Raw genomic sequence first — 18,385 nt, 5'->3', positions numbered from 1 at the left:
GGAGGTGGTGCTTTAGGCTGCTAACGTTTATTCAATAGTATGACCTTTGGGTGTGGTTTTCTCCCCTCTCAGGCTGCACCTGCAATTCTGCAGCCCTGGTTATTACTTTGGCCTTAGGTGTTCCATGTCTGTGGTGGACCTGTGTCCAGTCTGTGCCCACTCTGTCCCTGTGGCATTGCTTCCACTGATGGGTAGTAAGACTAGGGCAAGAATGGCACAGCTATGGAGTCAGAAAGTGTGGAGGTAGGAGTGGAGAGAAGCTCTGCGCTGGGGTGGGAGGGACTGCTTTATGAGCTGCCTATGAGGGTCTCCTGCTCTGAGCTCTGCAGTCAGCTTTTGCTGCTTTAATGCTACATACATTTCCAGCTATGGGGAGCAGGGCAGAGTGGGAGGTTAGTAGGGTGGTACAGGGCTATTTCATGTTCGCATACCTGCTGTTCCTCAGTGACAGAGGCCAAAGCTGGATTTTCAAATCAACAATTTCATCGTTAACCTAAAGTCATGTCTTGATTAAATTAAAATTCATTAAAATTCAAATACACTCACTAGGGAAGAGGGAGGGGGACTGAGAGTGAGGGTCCCAAGGGCTGAGCCTTTTATATGTCTGAACCACAGCACACACCTTCTGCCTTCACCTCTGAATATCTCTGTAACTCTCTCTAAATATATCGTATAAGCAAATACACTGCTGATGTTCAACAGTTGATTCATATTCATCACTGACTAATTCATCACTGGCTAATGTTCTGTGTTACTTTGAGGACCCATGCAAGGGTAATATTCAGTGTAACAAAAAGACAATAAATCTACCACCATCACCATCATCCGTAAGGTATGAGCACTTTAAATAACCTAGTCAGTTAGCAAAGAATCAGTTTTTAAAAAGTGATGGACTGATATAATCACTTCTGAAGTGGCCATTATCTTATGTCTAGAGAACACTGAATGTTGTCAAGTTTTCTGGGGAAGGAGGGAGCAAGGGAGGGTGAGTGAATGAGCCTGTGCCTGTGTGTATTACAGCTGAGGTCTCAACTCAGCTAATATTAAATCTTGTGAAGAATAAACAGAAACGGTTTGCTCATTAGCTGGGCTTAGAGAGGTGTTACCCACATGTTTAAAGTGCTAATTATCAGTGATCTTTAATGCAGCTAATTTAGCAATGGTGTTACAAATTTCTGCTCTTCAAAAGTAGCCCATTAGCCAGGACTTTATATCTAATATTGACTTGAGAAAGTTAATATTGAAATTGGTCACAATTAGAGTTCATGTGGAAGCCTGAGAGAAAGATGAAGATGGGAGTAAAAATAAACAGGGAGAAGGAGCAGGGGGAGAAGAGGCACAACAGCCAGTGGGCACTGTTGGTATGGAGGCAACTGTGGGTAAAGAAGAATCTGTCCCGGGTTGCTCCTAAGCTGTGTGCTGGGCACTGGAGATAGAGAGATACGCATCCAGCCCCGCCCTCCGGAGCTTAGGGTCTCCAGAGGGATCCAGATGGAGCCGCGGAGATGGCACAACAATGAGAGGCCTGCCACGTGACATACAGAGAAGGAGGAACAGCCCAGCCTGGGCAGGGGAGGAGGCACCGGGGAAGACACCCTGGACAAGATACACGGCTCACTCTAGCTCAGGGCAGGAAATGGACATTGTGGGGAGTGATGGACAAGTGTGTGTCAAACTTCAGAGAAGGCAGACATTGCTTCTCCCTGGTGGGATGACTGCCCAGTCTGGCTCCTGTCGTCTCAAGTCCGAGTCCTGAGTCATGTCGCATGAGACCTAGTCAGCTGGCTTGGAAAAGCTTAGTATTTAGCATTTGCCAAAAGAGTAGCTCACGTTTTTGTTCTTCCCCTTCTCCCTTTTTGCGTTGAAATTGGGTTAGCTGAGGCTTGTGAATGTCCTTCTCTTAGAAGTGCCAGGGAGGAGCCGAGCTCTGCAATACTGTCCCTCCTCCCCTAGGAGAGGGGGAGGATGCTGCTGTTGCTCCTGGGGCTGGTTTGACACTTGCAGGTGTCAGTGGTGAGGGACCGTGGCTTCCAGCAGCCGGCCTCACTGTGGGCGGATGGATCCCCAGGTGGGGGAGAGGCAGGTGGGTCTCCACTCCGTGCTGTGCGTTCTGTTGCTGACAGAAAGCTGCCCAGTCTCCTTCTCTGCCAGATTTATTTCTTCCTGTCAGTGCACACTTCCTGCCTCAGTGGCAGTTGTTTTAACTACAGCTCCAAGGAACATATTTATAGTCACTGGAGGAGTTTTCCAACAGCCAGTTTCCTCAATAGCTCATTGGTATCTGTAAAGAGGAGACAAGACATTCACCTCCATCTGTGTGTGTGTGTGTGTGTGTGTGTGTGTATCTTTCTCAACAGCTTTTTCTTTCTTGCTCTTACCCATTTCCTCTTATTCTTGCCACCTTTCTCTCCTTGTCTTGTAAATATAGGAAAGAGGTGAAGGAGAGAAAGGACAGTCTTCTACCCGCCAATGACTTCCTTCCCAACCCAGGATGTACCGACAGTGTCTTCCCCGAGGGCTTTGCCCATCTGGTCCCTACACAGAAGGGACCACATCCCTGAGTCTCCTTCCTCTATAATTCAGTTCCACATTGCAACTTCATGGGGTCTTACTCAAACTCCTGACCTCTTACTGGCCTGGTGGCTCCCAGCAGGTACCTTACAGACAAGCATTCTTCCTGCTTCTCTTGGAACTTCAGGAGAAGATAAAAGAGACCTAGTTTCAGTGCCCCCTGCCCTCAAATTCCAGCACCCACCTCAGCAAGAGTCACATGTCCCATCCTCCCCCAGCTCCTTGCACAGTAGAATGTGACATGGAGTTTTTGGTCAGAGCCTGCTGGTTCCAGCTCTGTTCTGGAACCACAGCCTTCCTTTTGGACAGTCAGGTTCCACCCAGCTCTGGCCTGTACTGCGGTGCAGTCCCAGCTCTCTGAACTTTTGAAGGCACTTGCAGCCACATCTTTGCTGATACCTTCCCAGGAGCCTGCCCTATTGAGATATCAGGTTCAAAGTGCGATCATAGAGCCCAGCTACTACCTCCATGCCCTCCTTTCCATCCCTCCCTAACTTTGCTTTACTGTTTAGCCAGTACATTCTCTCCACATGCCCTGCTTGCCCCTTTTTCTCTGCCTTGGCATGTGCCACTTGCCACCAGGACACTGTTCTGTGGCCCTACCCTTACTCGAACCCTGGTACAAATACTACCTCCTTGGGGGAGCCGTCCCAATAAATTGCTTCCTACTCACCACTCTTACTGTCTGTCTTCTCAAGATCTGTGCATGGTATTTCTGGAGTCTCTTTTTCATGATAGGCACTGTGCTAAGTGCTGGGGGAGGGCAAAGAGTAAGACATGGTACCTACCCTCAGGGTGTCGGAGTCCATTAATGGTGAGTAGAATGAAAACATAGAAATGACTTTCAGGAGAGAGAGAGTACAAGGCACAGTCAGGGATGGTTCCACCAGACAGGAAGGTCAGGGAAACTACACAGAAGAAATGATGGATTTGAGAGAGATTAGAAGTAGTATCAGCAGAACCAAGCAACTGATCTCATATTTGGGGTGTAGGAGTGGGAGGAGTCTAGGAGGCCTGCCATGTTTCTGTTTGTGTAGGTTAGTGGGTGATGGCACCAATAATCAGGATATAGGGGTATAGGACAGCCAGGCTGGGGGAGGGAGGGAGGGTCTTATCAGAACCTCAGAATTGGAAGTTGTTTTTTGTACAGAGTCTGGTAGCTTCCTGGTGTCAGGGGAAATGGGAACTAGGTACTTTATGGGACTGAAAACTCTCAGAGGGCAGAAATTGGGTCTCCCCTCCAAGGGAGATTATTGCCTGGGTCGAGCACTGTGTTCTCATTAGTGGTGGAGCTCCCTAGGGTGGGGGCACCTCTCCTTCCTCCGCTTCTCATCCAGTATCGCCCAGTGTTCAGGGCTTTGTACCCATGGGTGGGAGTGCAGGTACGACAAAGAGGCATAAACCTACTGGCTCCTTGTCTTCCAGGGCCATCTCAGAGATGGTGTCTTGGTCTGTAAATGTATATATGATACTGAGAGCAGTTAGAGAAGGTGGGGCTCTGAGGGTTGGGGTAGTGAGGAAGATCTGCTGTGAAATTAAAATATCTGATACATGAGAGGGTGGTTTAAGCTACCAAAATTCTGAGCAGTTTGGACAGGTGTTATTCATAACCACTCCTACTGCCAAAAAACAAGACATGGTCCAGTCTCAGTGCCCTGGAAGGGAAACTCATCTACCTCTCCCATAGCCTTTTTACTCCAGAGCTGAATCTGGGTAATGGGTGGCTGACCCTTTGGAATTGTTGGGCGGTGGCGAGGGGTCTTCCCATGGTGGAGGTGAGAGGGGTGATGAGCAGCACTAGGTCAGATTTGAGAGGTTCTATTTAGACTAGGCTAAAGGATGCTTTTATGTATCTCCGCCTCTAAGGCGACTCTGGAATAGAAAGACGTACGTTGGTGTATAGATCTTCTACAAATGCCCTGTGCAATGAATCACTGGGGCTTCTTGTTAAAAAGCAGGTTCTGATTCTGTAGGTCTGGAGTGGGCCCTAGATTTTGCATCTCTTGCAAGGTTCTAGCTGGCAGGTGAAGCTTGCTACTTTGAGTAGCAGGCTTTAGGACTCAGCTTTCCTTTGAGTTTCCTTGCATTCTGGACATGTGATGTCCTGTCTCTGATAACAGCTCACTGTCCTATCTGCATACCTGTCTATCTCTGCCTGCAAGCCCCCTGGAGAGTGGGGTCCCTTGCTTATTTGTCTAGGCACGCCATGCCTAACATAAGGCCTAGCATGTAATAGGTGCTCAATGAAGAACTGATGAAAGAATGACTCTGGGAACAGGAAACAGCCCCAATTATACCCAAACTAAGGCTCGGGCTCATGAGCTCTTGGAACTCTCAACTGTCAACCAGATGTCTTTGTGCAGAAGATCAGTCAGTGATTCAGGACTACTTTGATCAAGGCTTCCATGCAGGACACACAGGGATGGAGTGGAAAGAGGAGGCAGAGACCTACCTGAGCATTGGTGACACAGGGTCAGGCCCACTCGAGGCAATGAGATAATATTAAAATACACAGTAACTTCTCAATAAGTGCACATTAAGAGGGTGTGGCTGAGAACCAAACGGAAATAAAGAGCAATCCATGGGCACCCTGGCAGCTTGCACCTCCAAATGCTCAACACTTAGCTGCTTGTGTCTTCACTTGTTGAAATCAGCATTGCTTTCTGGAGGAGGCTAGCATGGAGCACAAGGCACACAGCTGCCCTGGAATACTCACTGCCATCCCGGAGCCATGAACCAACAGACGGGGGTCCTCTGACACCAGGGCCAGTCCCACTGTGGCCATGTGGGGCCCTGCAGAGGCTGGGAGCCAGGGTGAGGGAGATGGGTACTTTCCTGCATGGAGAAGGCTGACTAGGAAAAGGTGAAGGGGGACAGGCAGCAGCAATGTAAGCCTAACACATTTGGAGTGAGGAGGTGGCAAAAGTGGGGCTTAGAGAAGTCCCATGCTGGAGATCCTGGGGAGGTGGCAGTGGTAATTTTTACTTCCCTAATAGATGCGAAGCATTTCAACTTTGCTAATTAACCGAACAGCAGGCTTGTAATTCTGACAGCAGCAGGACACAAATGGGGTGGGGTTTGTGCTGAATGCCAGCGAAGCATGCCTTTGTCCTTAAGAGAAAGCAGGAAACTCACGTTGGGTCAGGTCCCTGAGGGTGCCCTCTGGTTCTTTTTTTTTTTTTTTTTTTCCTACAGTAACTCCAAAGGGCCCAGGACCTTTTATTTCTTCTCAGGCTTTCTTTAGAGCTAGCAAGGGGCCTACTGTTTCAACAGGCTTTTCTTTTAAAGGGGGAAACTGATCTATGGTTGGTCTAGAGTTTGTAGTTTAATAGTGCTATTATCAAATATACTTTGTTCAGAGACAGCAAGTGCAGGTCAGGTCTGCCTGCCGCCTCCAAGGTATGTGTGCCTCACAGAAGTTCTTCTGTCACTAGCCTTCCGTTTTGGTAACTTGGGCTGTCTGCAAAATGGGGTGATGTGTCTTGGCCATCCTGATCTCTAAGCTGATTCCTGGAAAAGAAAGCACTGGGAGTCCAGGGAAGAGTTGTTTTATCTTCCCAAAGCACACTGAACCTTGTTAGGGAGTTTGTTTCCAGTACTTTCTCTCAAAGCATATTGACCTGATAATCTGAGGATCGTAAAGGCCAATAAATATGAAGAAAAGGTTTAAAAAGTCTCAGACTATCAGAGCTGAGTGGGACCCTGGAGATCATCTACACAGATCACCAGCCCTTGGTGTGACAGATGAGGCCACTGACCTTGTGCATGCAACTTGAGAAAGGGTTACCATTTCATTCATTTCTTTATCCTTTCATCAAATATTTATTGAACATTTTCTATGAGGCTGCCCAGACATGTACCTGATAGTGAAAACGTGCTGCTATTTCATTGGTCCTGTTTGAGTTAGTGTTCAATGAACTTCTCCTTTATTATAGACGCCGACAGCTGGCTTCACAAGGGCCTGGGGGAATTGATACATAGGACCCTCAGCCAGTGCAAATAGGTTTTCTACTCAAGGTCGCCAGCTTCTGAGCTGCTGGGCTAATTAGTTTAGCTCTACTTGGCTTTACATAATGCATATATTGTTGAAAAGTTGTTTGTAATTCAATTTTTGGCAAATGAAAAACTAATTCAAACCATTACGGCAACTTTTATTTAAAGAGACCCTGGAGCAAATCCTTTTATAATGTGAAAAATCTTTTTTTTTTTTTTTTTTTTTTTTTTTTTTTTTTTTTTTTTTAATTTTTTTTTTTATTAATAATGATTTTTTATTATATTATGTTAGTCACCATACAGTACATCCCCGGTTTTCGATGTAAGGCTCGATGATTCATTAGTTGTGTATAACACCCAGTGCACCATGCAATATGTGCCCTCCTTACTACCCATCACCGGTCTACCCCATTCCCCCACCCCCCTCCCCTCTGTAGCCCTCAGTTTGTTTCTCATAGTCCATAGTCTCTCATGTTTCATTCCCCCTTCTGATTACCCCCCCTTTCTTTATCCCTTTCTTCCCCTACTGATCATTCTAGTTCTTATGTTCCATAGATGAGAGAAATCATATGATAGTTGTCTTTCTCTGCTTGACTTATTTCACTAAGCATTATCTCCTCCAGTGCCGTCCATGTTGTAGCAAATGTTGAGAACTCATTCTTTCTGATTGCTGAGTAATATTCCATTGTATATATGGACCACAACTTCTTAATCCAGTCATCTGTTGAAGGGCATCTCGGCTCCTTCCACGATTTAGCTATTGTGGACATTGCTGCTATGAACATTGGGGTGCATATGGCCCTTCTCTTCACTACGTCTGTATCTTTGGGGTAAACACCCAGTAGTGCAATGGCTGGATCATAGGGTAGCTCAATTTTTAACTTTTTAAGGGACCTCCACACGGTTTTCCAGAGTGGCTGTACCAACTTGCATTCCCACCAACAATGTAGGAGGGATCCCCTTTCTCCACATCCTCTCCAACAATTGTTGTTTCTTGCCTTGTCTATTTTTGCCATTCTAACTGGCGTAAGGTGGTATCTCAGTGTGGTTTTGATTTGAATTTCCTTGATGGCTAATGATTTTGAACATTTTTTCATGTGTCTGTTAGCCATTTGTATGTCTTCATTGGAAAAGTGTCTGTTCATATCTTCTGCCCATTTTTTGATTTGTTTATTTGTTTCTCGTGTATTGAGTTTGAGAAGTTCTTTGTAGATCTTGGATACCAGTCCTTTATCTGTAGTGTCATTTGCAAATATATTCTCCCATTCCGTGGGCTGCCTCTTAGTTTTTCTGACTGTTTCCTTGGATGTGCAGAAACTTTTAATCTTGATGAAGTCCCATAAATTCATTTTATCTTTTGTTTCTTTTGCCTTTGGGGATGTGTCATGAAAAAGGTTGCTTAGGCTGATGTCGTAGAGGTTGCTGCCTATGTTCTCCTCTAGAATTTTGATGGATTCCTGTCTCACATCGAGGTCTTTCATCCATTTGGAGTTTATTTTTGTGTATGGTGTGAGATAGTGGTCAAGTTTCATTCTTTTGCACGTAGCTGTCCAATTTTCCCAGCACCATTTATTGAAGAGACTGTCTTTTTCCCACCGGATGTTTTTTCCTGCTTTATCAAATATTAGTTGCCCAAAGAGCTGAGGGTCCATTTCTGGGCTCTCTATTCTGTTCCATTGGTCTATGTGTCTGTTTTTGTGCCAGTACCATGCTGTCTTTGTGATCACAGCTTTGTAGTACAGCTCGAAATCCGGCATTGTGATGCCCCCAGCTTTGTTTTTCCTTTTCAACAGTTCCTTGGAGATTCGGGGTCTTTTCTGGTTCCATACAAATTTAAGGACTATTTGTTCCAGTTCTTTGAAAAACGTTCTCGGTATTTTGATCGGGATAGCATTGAAAGTGTAGATTGCTCTGGGTAGCATGGACATTTTAACTATGTTAATTCTTCCGATCCATGAGCATGGAATATCTTTCCATCTTTTTATGTCTTCCTCAATGTCTTTTAAGAGTGATTTATAGTTTCTAGAATAAAGGTCCTTTACGTCTCTGGTTAAGTTAATTCCAAGGTAACGTATGGTTTTTGGTGCTATTGTAAATGGGATGGATTCCCTGATTTCTCTTTCTTCGTTCTCGTTATTCGTGTACAGAAATGCAACTGATTTCTGAGCATTGATTTTGTATCCCGCCACGTTACTGAATTGCTCTATAACTTCTAATAGTTTGGGAGTGGCTTCTTTTGGGTTTTCCATATAGAGTATCATGTCGTCTGCGAAGAGAGACATTTTGACTTCTTCTTTGCCGATTTGAATACCTTTGATCCCTTTTTGTTGTCTGATTGCTGTTGCAAGGACTTCTAGTACTATGTTGAATAATAGTGGCGAGAGTGGGCATCCTTGTCGTGTTCCTGATCTTAAGGGAAAGGCTTCCAGCTTTTCCCCATTGAGAATAATATTTGCAGTAGGCTTTTCATAGATGGCTTTTATGAGATTGAGAAATGTACCTTCTATTCCTACACTCTGAAGGGTTTTAATCAGGAAAGGATGCTGTATTTTGTCAAATGCTTTTTCGGCATCGATTGAGAGGATCATATGGTTCTTGAGTCTTTTCTTGTTGATATGATGTATCACGCTGATTGATTTGCGAATATTGAACCACGCTTGCATCCCAGGTATGAATCCCACTTGATCGTGGTGGATAATCCTTTTAATGAACTGTTGGATTCTATTAGCAAGTATCTTGTTGAGGATTTTGGCGTCCATATTCATTAGGGAAATCGGTCTGTAATTCTCCTTTTTGAGGGGGTCTTTGCCTGGTTTGGGGATCAATGTAATATTGGCCTCATAGAATGAGTTTGGTAGCTTTCCTTCTGTTTCTATTTTTTGAAAAAGCTTTAGGAGAATAGGTATTATTTCTTCTTTGAATGTTTGGTAGAATTCCCCAGGAAAACCGTCCGGGCCTGGAGTTTTGTTATTTGGAAGGTTGTTTATCACTGACTCAATTTCTTCATAATTAATTGGCCTGTTTAAGAAATCAATTTCTTCCGGTTTCAATCTTGGTAGTTTATAGGTTTCCAGGAAGGATTCCATCTCTTCCAGATTGCTTAGTTTATTGGCATATAGCTGTTGATAAAAATTTCTAATAATCCTTCCAATTTCAATGGTGTTCGTCGTGACCTCTCCTTTTTCATTCATAATTTTAATAATCTGGGTCCTTTCTCTTTTCTTTTGGATAAGTCTTGCCAGTGGTCTGTCAATTTTATTGATTCTCTCCAAGAACCAGCTTCTAGTCCTGTTGATCTGCTCTACTGTACTTCTGGTTTCTGCTTGATTGATTTCAGCTTTAATTTTGGTCAACTGCTTCCTTGTGCGTGGATTAGGCCTGTCCCTCTGTTGCTGTTCCAGCTTCTTGAGGTGAGAATATAAAAACTGCATTTTAGATTTTTCTATTCTTTTGAGTGAGGCTTGGATGGCTATGTATTTCCCCCTTAGGACTGCCTTTGCAGTATCCCATAGGTTTTGGACTGTTGTATTTTCATTCTCATTGGTCTCCATAAATTGTTTAATTTGATTTTTGATTTCCTGGTTTATCGAGTCATTCCTGAGCAGGATGGTTCTTAGTCTCCAAGTGTTTGAGTTTCTTCCAAATTTTTCCTTGTGGTTGAGTTCCAATTTCAGAGCGTTGTGGTCTGAGAATATGCAGGGGATAATTTCAATCTTTTGGTATCGGCTGAGACCTGTTTTGTGTCCCAGAACATGGTCTATTCTTGAAAATGTTCCATGGGCATTAGAATAGAATGAGTATTCTTTGGTTCTGGGGTGTAGTGTTCTATATATATCTAAGAGGTCCAACTCGTCGAGTATGGCATTCAAAGCCTTTGATTCTTTGCTTAGTTTTTGCCAGGGTGTTCTGTCTATTTCTGAGAGTGGAGTGTTGAGGTCCCCTACTATTAATGTATTTTTATCTATATGTCTCTTTATTCTGGTTAAGAGTTGCCTTGTGTATCTTGCTGCTCCCCTGTTGGGGGCATATATATTTATAATTGTCATATCCACTTGTTGAATACTTCCTTTAAGAATAATATAGTGCCCTTCTGCATCTCTAACTATAGTCTGTAGTTTAAAATCCAATTTATCTGATATGAGAATTGCTACCCCAGCTTTCTTTTGAGGTCCATTTGCGTGAAAGATGGTACTCCATCCCCTTACTCTCAGTCTGAATGCATCTTTGGGTTCGAAATGAGTCTCTTGTAGACAGCAAATGGATGGGTCATTTCTTTTTATCCAATCTGCAACCCTGTGGCGTTTGAAACCAGAATTTAAACCATTAATGTTCAGGCTGAGTACTGAGAGATATGCTTTTAATTCTGCCATGTTGTCAGTAAAGTCTTTGTTTGTATTGGCTGTGACTTTCTGTTTTGTATCACTCTTGGGGCCTTTTTACTTTTATAGAACCCCCCGTAATACCTCCTGTAGGGCTGGTTTCGTGGTTACGAAATTGGCTAGTGACTGTCGATTCTGAAATGTCTTTATTTCTCCATCAATTCTGAATGACAGCCTTGCTGGATAAAGGATCCTTGGCTGCATGTTTTTCTCTGAAAGAGCTTTAAAAATGCTCCCCCAACCCTTTCTCTCATTCCAGGTCTGTGTAGACAGGTCTGATGTAATTCTGATGCCTTTGCCTTGGTACGTGAGAAATTTCTTTGCCCTGGCCGCTTTCAATACTGTATCCTTGGATCTCATATTTGCGAGTTGCACTATGACGTGACGTGGTGTAGGTCTGTCATGGTTGAGCTTGGGAGGGGTCCTCTCTGCCTCTTGGACACGAATTTTTGTTTCCCTTGCTAGATTAGGGAAGTTTTCAGCTACAATTTGTTCAAATATCTCTTCTAGACCTCTGTTTTTCTCCACCCCCTCGGGGATGCCGATGATTCTAACATTGGATCGTTTCGTTGAGTCAGTAATCTCCCGTAGCCAACATTCGTGGGCGTGGATTTTTTTAAGACCATCTTCTATTTTTAATTTTTCCTCTATTAACCCATCCTCCAATTCACTAACCCTTTCCTCCGCTTCCGTGACCCTGGCCGTCAGAGCCTCTAGTTTTGCCTGCATTTGGCTCATAGAATTTTTAATTTCTGTCAAATTCGCTCTCATTTCCGCCCTTAGGGATTGTATATTCTCAGTAATATTTTCCTGAATACTTTTTTCAAGTCTACTCATTATCTTGACCATTGTTACTCTGAATTCCATTTCTGATAATTTGGTTACATCCATATCCGTTACTTCTGTGGCAGAGGCCCCTGACTCACTGTCCTTTCTTTGCTGGGGGGGGCTTCTCCTTCTTGTCATTCTGATGAAGAGAGGTTGCGGGGTTTCCAGAGCCCAAAATTATTGACTGGGTCCCAGGCCGTGCCCCTTGTTTTATAGGGATCTTAGAGATGTGGGCTTCTTCTTTAAAGATTTTATTTATTTACTTATCTGAGAGAGGGAGACAGACAGCAAGAACGAAACAGAAGCAGGGGAGTGAGAGAGGAAGAAGCAGGCTCCCAGCGGAGGAGCCCGATGAGGGACTCCTTTCCGGAACGCTGGGATCACGCCCTAAGCTGAAGGCAGGCGCTCAATGACTGCGCCACCCAGGCGCCTGGGTTGTGGGCTTCTTGATTTTTCAGCCTGCCTTCTGTGTTCTGGGGGAGGGGCCTGCCGCGCCGATACTCAGGCAACCCTGTTTGGGTAGAGTCTCCGTGCCCCTGCGAGGGAGGATGGGGATGGGCACTCTCTGAGCCGGTATTTCCAGGCTTTTGTTCTCTGGCGGCTTTCCCTGGCGGCCGGCTATGCCTCTTCTGAGGGTCAGAGCAGCAGAGGCTGCATTGTCGCAGAACAGAGGGATTGCGGCCCGTTCTCCACTGATGTTCTGGCCACTTTAACTCTGTTACTGTTGGTGCTGCTCAACCCTGCAGCGTCCCGGGATGTGCGCCCCACACCCGGCGTCCCTGCCCTCACTTCCAGGGCCGGCGCGTCTCTGTCCTTTGTGTTTCTAATGCCGCCAGCCACCGGCCGCCCCGTCTCTGTCCTTTGTGTTTCTAATGCCGCCAGCCACCGGCCGCCCCGCTCGCTCCCGGGTCTCCCGGTCTCAGTCTATGCCCGGTGAGCACACCTCGATTCCGGAGTTTCGTGAGAAGCCTGGTGGCGCGCGCACCCGGTTCAGGGTCTCAGTCTGCTGTTTCGCGGGTGCCGACCGCGAGTCCGCCCGCTCCCCCGTGCAGGTGGCCCGCCAGCCGCCAGCCGCCCCGCGCGCGCTCCGGGAGCTCCCGGTCTCAGTCTGGATCCCCTGAGCACACCGGGATTCCGGTGTTCCGGGAGATGCCTGGTGGCGCGCGCGTTCACGGCTCACCGGTCTCAGTCCGCTCTCTCGCGGGTACCCTCTGTGTGTCTTCCCGCTCCCCCGTGCAGGTGGCTGCCGCTTCCCGGCGCCCAAACACGGCGGCTCCCTCCCCCTTCCGTTTATCTTCCGATATCCTTGCACGGTTTACAGCTCCCCTCTTGGTACCTCAATACTCAGCGCTGGAGATGTTCATTTGTAGAGATCCAGATGCATCATCCTGCGTCTCAGGCTGATTCCGTGGTTATTTAGGCTGGTCTGGTACCTATCCAGCTCGACTCAGGGGACCGGCTGAAAAAGGGGTCCCCTACTCCTCCGCCATCTTAACTCCCCCCTCCTATAATGTGAAAAATCTTGTTGTTGTTGGAAACGATTATCCCCTAGTTAAGGATTTCGTAAATCTAGACACTTTAGGTTTTCTTATGGTAGGCTTACCACCTGGAAGGTAGTTCAGCTGTGGTCTAAACCAGATGGGGGAAGACTCTGGCCTGGGAAGAGGAAACCCTAGGAATCTTAGACCAGCCCAACCCAGGATACTGACGTTTACTGTGGCCAATGGCCAATGGTTGCAAGCTGCATGGACAAGCCACTGCCTTTCTCTTGGGCTCTGGAGTCTGGAGGGGAGAAGGAATGGGTGTGAGGGATGGAATCCAGAGTTCCTTCTTGTTCTCCCTCCATGGGTGGGAGCAAAGAAGGGACAGGATAGGGAACCTTTTGCTTCCATTAGAGGAAATTTCAAGCTCTTCCTTAATGTCTGGGGACTTCATGGAATTAGAGCCATTTTGTATACTTTAAGGGAGGTGGGGGAGAGGAAGAGCTGTGGAAAAAATAGGGCAGGTGTTTTGGAGAAAAGAGGGTTATGTGATTCTTATCAAATCTCATTCGTTTGGGCCTTGCTCTTTTTGAACTTGTAAATAATCTGGAAGCAGACAGGCCTGAAGTTTAACTTTTCTTATTAAAATTTTTTCCTATAGCAATTAAGGTGTATATAGTGATATATAGAGGAGAATGTTTTAAAGCTGATGTATACAAAGATGTATTTCACATATGAACACAGGCTGTTCTAATAGAGGCATCATTTTACACAAACAACTCATGCACCAGCTAAAGATGATCCTTGTCTAGTTGGTGAAGCTGGATAGGACTCTTCCCTGCCAAGGAAGCCAAAACATCTTGCATGAATTAAAAAAAAAAAAAGCCCTATGTACCTATTTGTAAAATCTGTAATAATTTATATGGATCCTAAGTGGATTCTAGTAGTGAGATTTAATAATTTTTCTGTGTTGGGACATAGGTCAGAGTGTAAAGATCTGTACAAACAGTGCTTAAAGGTTGGTTTTTTGTTTTTTGTTTTTTAGCATGTTATGTTTTTCTTCTTCTATTTCCCACATTCTTCTCAAAGTGAGACTTGTAGCGGGTCATTCTGGTTAGGTACTATGGGCCAGCTTGTAAAGAGAAGCAACTGATGAATAAAAAGGCTCACTGTCTTCATGTAGTGAAAAATGAAGAAGTAGGTGAAATAGTCAGAGACACTTTGGGAATTTGTTTAAGGTTAGGATATAACCCCTCACCCTGGCAAACTGGCATTCTGGAGGCACATCTGTCTTCCTCTTTGGTTGAGTGTGCACCTGGCTTATTTCCCTTCCCTGGGCCTGTGCTCTTAATCCTGGGCTGTTGCCAGAATTCCCAGGCGAGTCTCTTGAAGCAGTCAGGGTTTAGAGGTTGAGATGGCCCTGAGTGGGGACCATCTTCCGAGCATGTTTCTCTGCAGATTGTCAGATTGGGACCACAAGGGAGTAAGCGAAGCAGAGAAAGGCACTAGAGCAGTTGCCTGTGGTCGCTGGTTCTGTCTCACTGAGCTGACACAGAACCTCCACTCTTCCGGCGATCGCGTGTGTGATGTCCCTAGTAGTGATCCACAGCAGAGATTCCAGCTATGGCTCACAGGGTGTGGGCTGTGGGCTGGCTCTCCCCAAGAGTCCTTGTGCGGTGCTTGGGCTAAATGTAAGGGCACAGTGGGCTGGCCTGCGGTTCTGTGTGTGTGTGTGTCCACCCGTGCGGGGGCTTCTCTTCCCACGTGCCTTGTACTCACACCAGGCTGGGTTGTCCTTTGAGACTATTGTTTCTCCAGGCACATCATTATTTTCCATTCTATGTGAGCCCCAGGCCTCTGCCTCCAACCCCCTAACAGGAAGTCAGCTGGACCCCAGAAAGGACTCTGCAGCTGAGAACAAAATTTAGGCAGAGAATGAGTTGCTAAAGAAGGGAGTGTGTTTCCTTCCCAGGAGATTGATGTCTCCCCACCTCCTGTGTGTTGTGGACTGGTGAGGGTGCCATTGAGGGGGAGGAGGAAGAAGGGTTATTGCATTCAATTTTGCTTCCCACTTGGGGATATTGTGGCTTACTTTTACAATTTGTACAATGAAAACTGAGAGTCACTGTGCCAGGTTGGGGAAAGGCAAAAACAATTATTTAGGGCATTGTGGTCCATCCTGATATTAATTAACCTGTTCCATTGATATTTACTGAGTGCTTACTGTGTACCAGACACCATGCTAGGCAAAGAGGTACAAAAGTGGCTTTTAAAGAGCCCCATCGTCAAGTTGCCCACAGCAGCAGGGCTGTGGCTGTTGCCTGCAAGGCACGGAGTGTTGTATGTGTGGTGGGGGTGACTTGAACTGTCCTCTCGCTGGAAGGGACACCCCCATGGCCTGGCATCATGTGGAAGTGTGCTTTCTGTTGTGGACCTTCTCCCGTTCCATTGGTTCCATTGGGCTGGGCTGTAGCACCTGAACAAGGCACAACTTTCTGGCGCGTGATGGGGTTGGGCTGCTGAGGGTGGTGCCCAGGGATTCAGCCATCTGACCTCTTTCATCCCAATTCCTTCTGTTTTGTCATCCCACAGGGTCTTTTCGGAATGATGGTTTGAAAGCTTCTGATGTCCTTCCCATCCTAAAGGAAAAAGTGGCCTTCGTGTCTGGTGAGTGTCTATGGAACTTTGCTCTGCAAGGGACTTGACAGAGTGTGTGCGCACATGCATGTAGGCAGTCACTTCTTGGTGTGTGGGAGAGAAGTGGGGGTGGGGCGGCACTCAGCATGCTGGCTGCGTCCTTGCTCCAGAGACAGGCAGACAGAGGAGAAAGAGCCCTGATCCCAGCTGGGTGCTCTGGAGGACATTCACAATCACGAGTGGGTGTCCCTCACCTCATAGCCCCCACACATACACCTGACCTCACCCCACCCCCCCAGGCCAGTCAGGCCCTCATGGGCCACTGAGGTCCCTATGAGAGACGCTCCAGTTGGAGGAGTCTGTTTATCTCACGCATTCCCAGAGGTTTTATTTGGGTTCATCTCTGAGCAGATCATGGATAGGAGATGAAAATTTTTTCTGGCTCCTCTTTATCTCTCCTTCCTGGCAAAGGGAACTCAATTGAGTGTATCTATTTATTTATTTTTCTGAATAATGACTTCAAATATTTATTTCTGACTTTTCTCTCCAACCCATCAGCAAACTATAGCCTGTGAGCCAGCCACCTGTTTTTGTAAGTAAAATTTGATTGGAACGTGGCCATGTGCATTCGTTTAGGTAGGTAGTATTAGTGTCCTATTGCTGCTATAACAAGTTACCACAGATTTGGTAGCATACAGCCACAGAAACGTATTCTCTTACAGTTCTGGAGGCCAGAAATCCAAAAGCAGTTTAGTGGTCTGAAACCAAGGTGTCAGCAGGGTTGTGCAACTTCCAGAGGCTCTTAGGAGAGAACCTGCCTCTTGCCTCTTCCAGCTTCTCGCGGCTGCCAGCACCCCTTGGTTTATGGCCATCTCACTCCCATCTCTGCCTCTGAGGTCCCATTGCCTTTCCCTCTTCTGTCTGCGTCAGATCTCTGTCTGCCTCCCTCTAACGAGGATAACTGTAACTGCATTTAGGGCCTGCTCATATAACCAGGATAATCTTCCCATCTCAGTATCCTTAATAGTCACATCTATAGACTCTTTTTTTCCAAATAAGCTAACACTGACAGGTTCTACAGATTAGGACCTGATATTTTGGGGGGCCACTATTCAGCCTGCTAAAGGCAGTGTCAATGGCTGCTTGCTAACTACAACAGCAGAGTTGTGCAGTTTCATCAGAGCCCAGATGGCCATAAGTTTAAAATATTTATTTTCTGGACCTTTAAGAAGAGTTCGGTGGCCTGTGATGTAATTGAAGGCAAGCTACAGGGGCACCCGCATCACTGTGGCTGCCAGTTCTTGGACTCCAACGTCGGCCTCCATTATAGAATCTCCAGCAGGGGCCGGGGTGATGGCAATGCCCCACCAAGGATCACATTTAAAGAAACACACCCAAGTGCTCATGCCTTGTGGACTGAGCATTTGTTTCTGGATGATCCTGATGGTCTACCCTGATGCGGTGGTGGTAGAATCACAGGGAAAGAGCGAGTACCATCCCACAGTATATGGCTTCACTCCAGAGCTGCTGCTGGCCTGGCTGATGGGCAAAGACAAAATGGAGAGAAGGGAGAGAGAGTAGAGGCTTTAGGGAGGAGAAACCAAGCAGCAGGTATCTCCTGCCTATTGAGAGGAAAGCTGAGAGACTGATGATTCAGAGTGTGGAGATGGGAGGTGAGGGCAGAGTATGCGATGGGTGTATGTGAGGCACTAAATGCCCTCCTTGTTAGTAGTAGTAGTAGTAAGAGTAGTCGTGATACTGTGTTTTATTGTTGTTGCTGTGAGATGACATTGGCTGAGAAGCTGCCTTTCCCATTAGTGTTAGGTGCTTACATATCTTATCAGGTAGTGAACCCCTGTCACTGAAGATGATGACACCCAGGCCAAACAGCTCCTTGGCAGGATCATGCGGCAGCGATTTCGGTATGGGTAGAGGTGTAGGTAAGACAACCTCCAGAGCCTTTGTACGCTTGGATCAAAGTGCTTGCTGAACGTGTGGGAGGACCCTGTGTGGAAGTCTTGAGGGCCACTGGGCAGCATTAGCACCTGACTTCTGCTGCTGCCCATAGCCTGGCTCCAGGACGTGGCCTACGGCCCTCTATTGCTTACTCTCGACTCCTAAGTGGAGCCCAATCAGATCTTTTCTTCCTCTTCTTTATGGCCCTGGGCCTCATTTAACCTGATGTCCTTCCTGTCCCCTGGGTATCCTGCTAATCCTCCCCTGTCTCCTGTGACCAAACTTCCTCTACCTGCCGTGTTTTACTCACACTGTTTGCCAGCTTGAGTGTCTCTTCTTCTTCCCAAGTCAGTTCCCACTTTGCCTCCTCTAGGAAGCCTTTCTGGCTTTAATGAAGAGCCTCCGAACCCCATCCTATTCTGCATCAGTTCAGGACATATGAGTGCACATGCGGGGTGCTCTGACATGGGATCCCTTGTTTGGTTGTTCAGTTGGAGCCCTGCGGCCGGGCCCAGCCAGCCCTAGAAAAGACCTTTCCAA

The 18,385-nt window shown here is 46.5% G+C and overlaps 1 protein-coding gene across 9 annotated transcripts in view; it reads left to right on the top strand.

Moving 5' to 3' along the window:
- The window catches only part of KALRN (kalirin RhoGEF kinase), a 642,459-nt gene that overhangs the window by 172,532 nt on the left and 451,542 nt on the right, over positions 1-18,385 (top strand). For all 9 annotated transcript variants that reach the window (XM_057306496.1, XM_048214817.2, XM_044382637.3 and 6 more), the window contains exon 2: positions 15,845-15,919. In XM_057306496.1, the coding sequence (XP_057162479.1) occupies positions 15,845-15,919 (75 nt within the window). The remainder of the gene's footprint in view (positions 1-15,844; positions 15,920-18,385) is intronic.

The sequence above is a fragment of the Ursus arctos genome, unplaced genomic scaffold (assembly GCF_023065955.2).
Source record: "Ursus arctos isolate Adak ecotype North America unplaced genomic scaffold, UrsArc2.0 scaffold_4, whole genome shotgun sequence".
In the NCBI taxonomy this organism is placed as follows: Eukaryota; Metazoa; Chordata; class Mammalia; order Carnivora; family Ursidae; genus Ursus; species Ursus arctos.
Note: the sequence above shows the minus strand (reverse complement) of the source record. Positions and strands in the feature narration are given on the sequence as shown.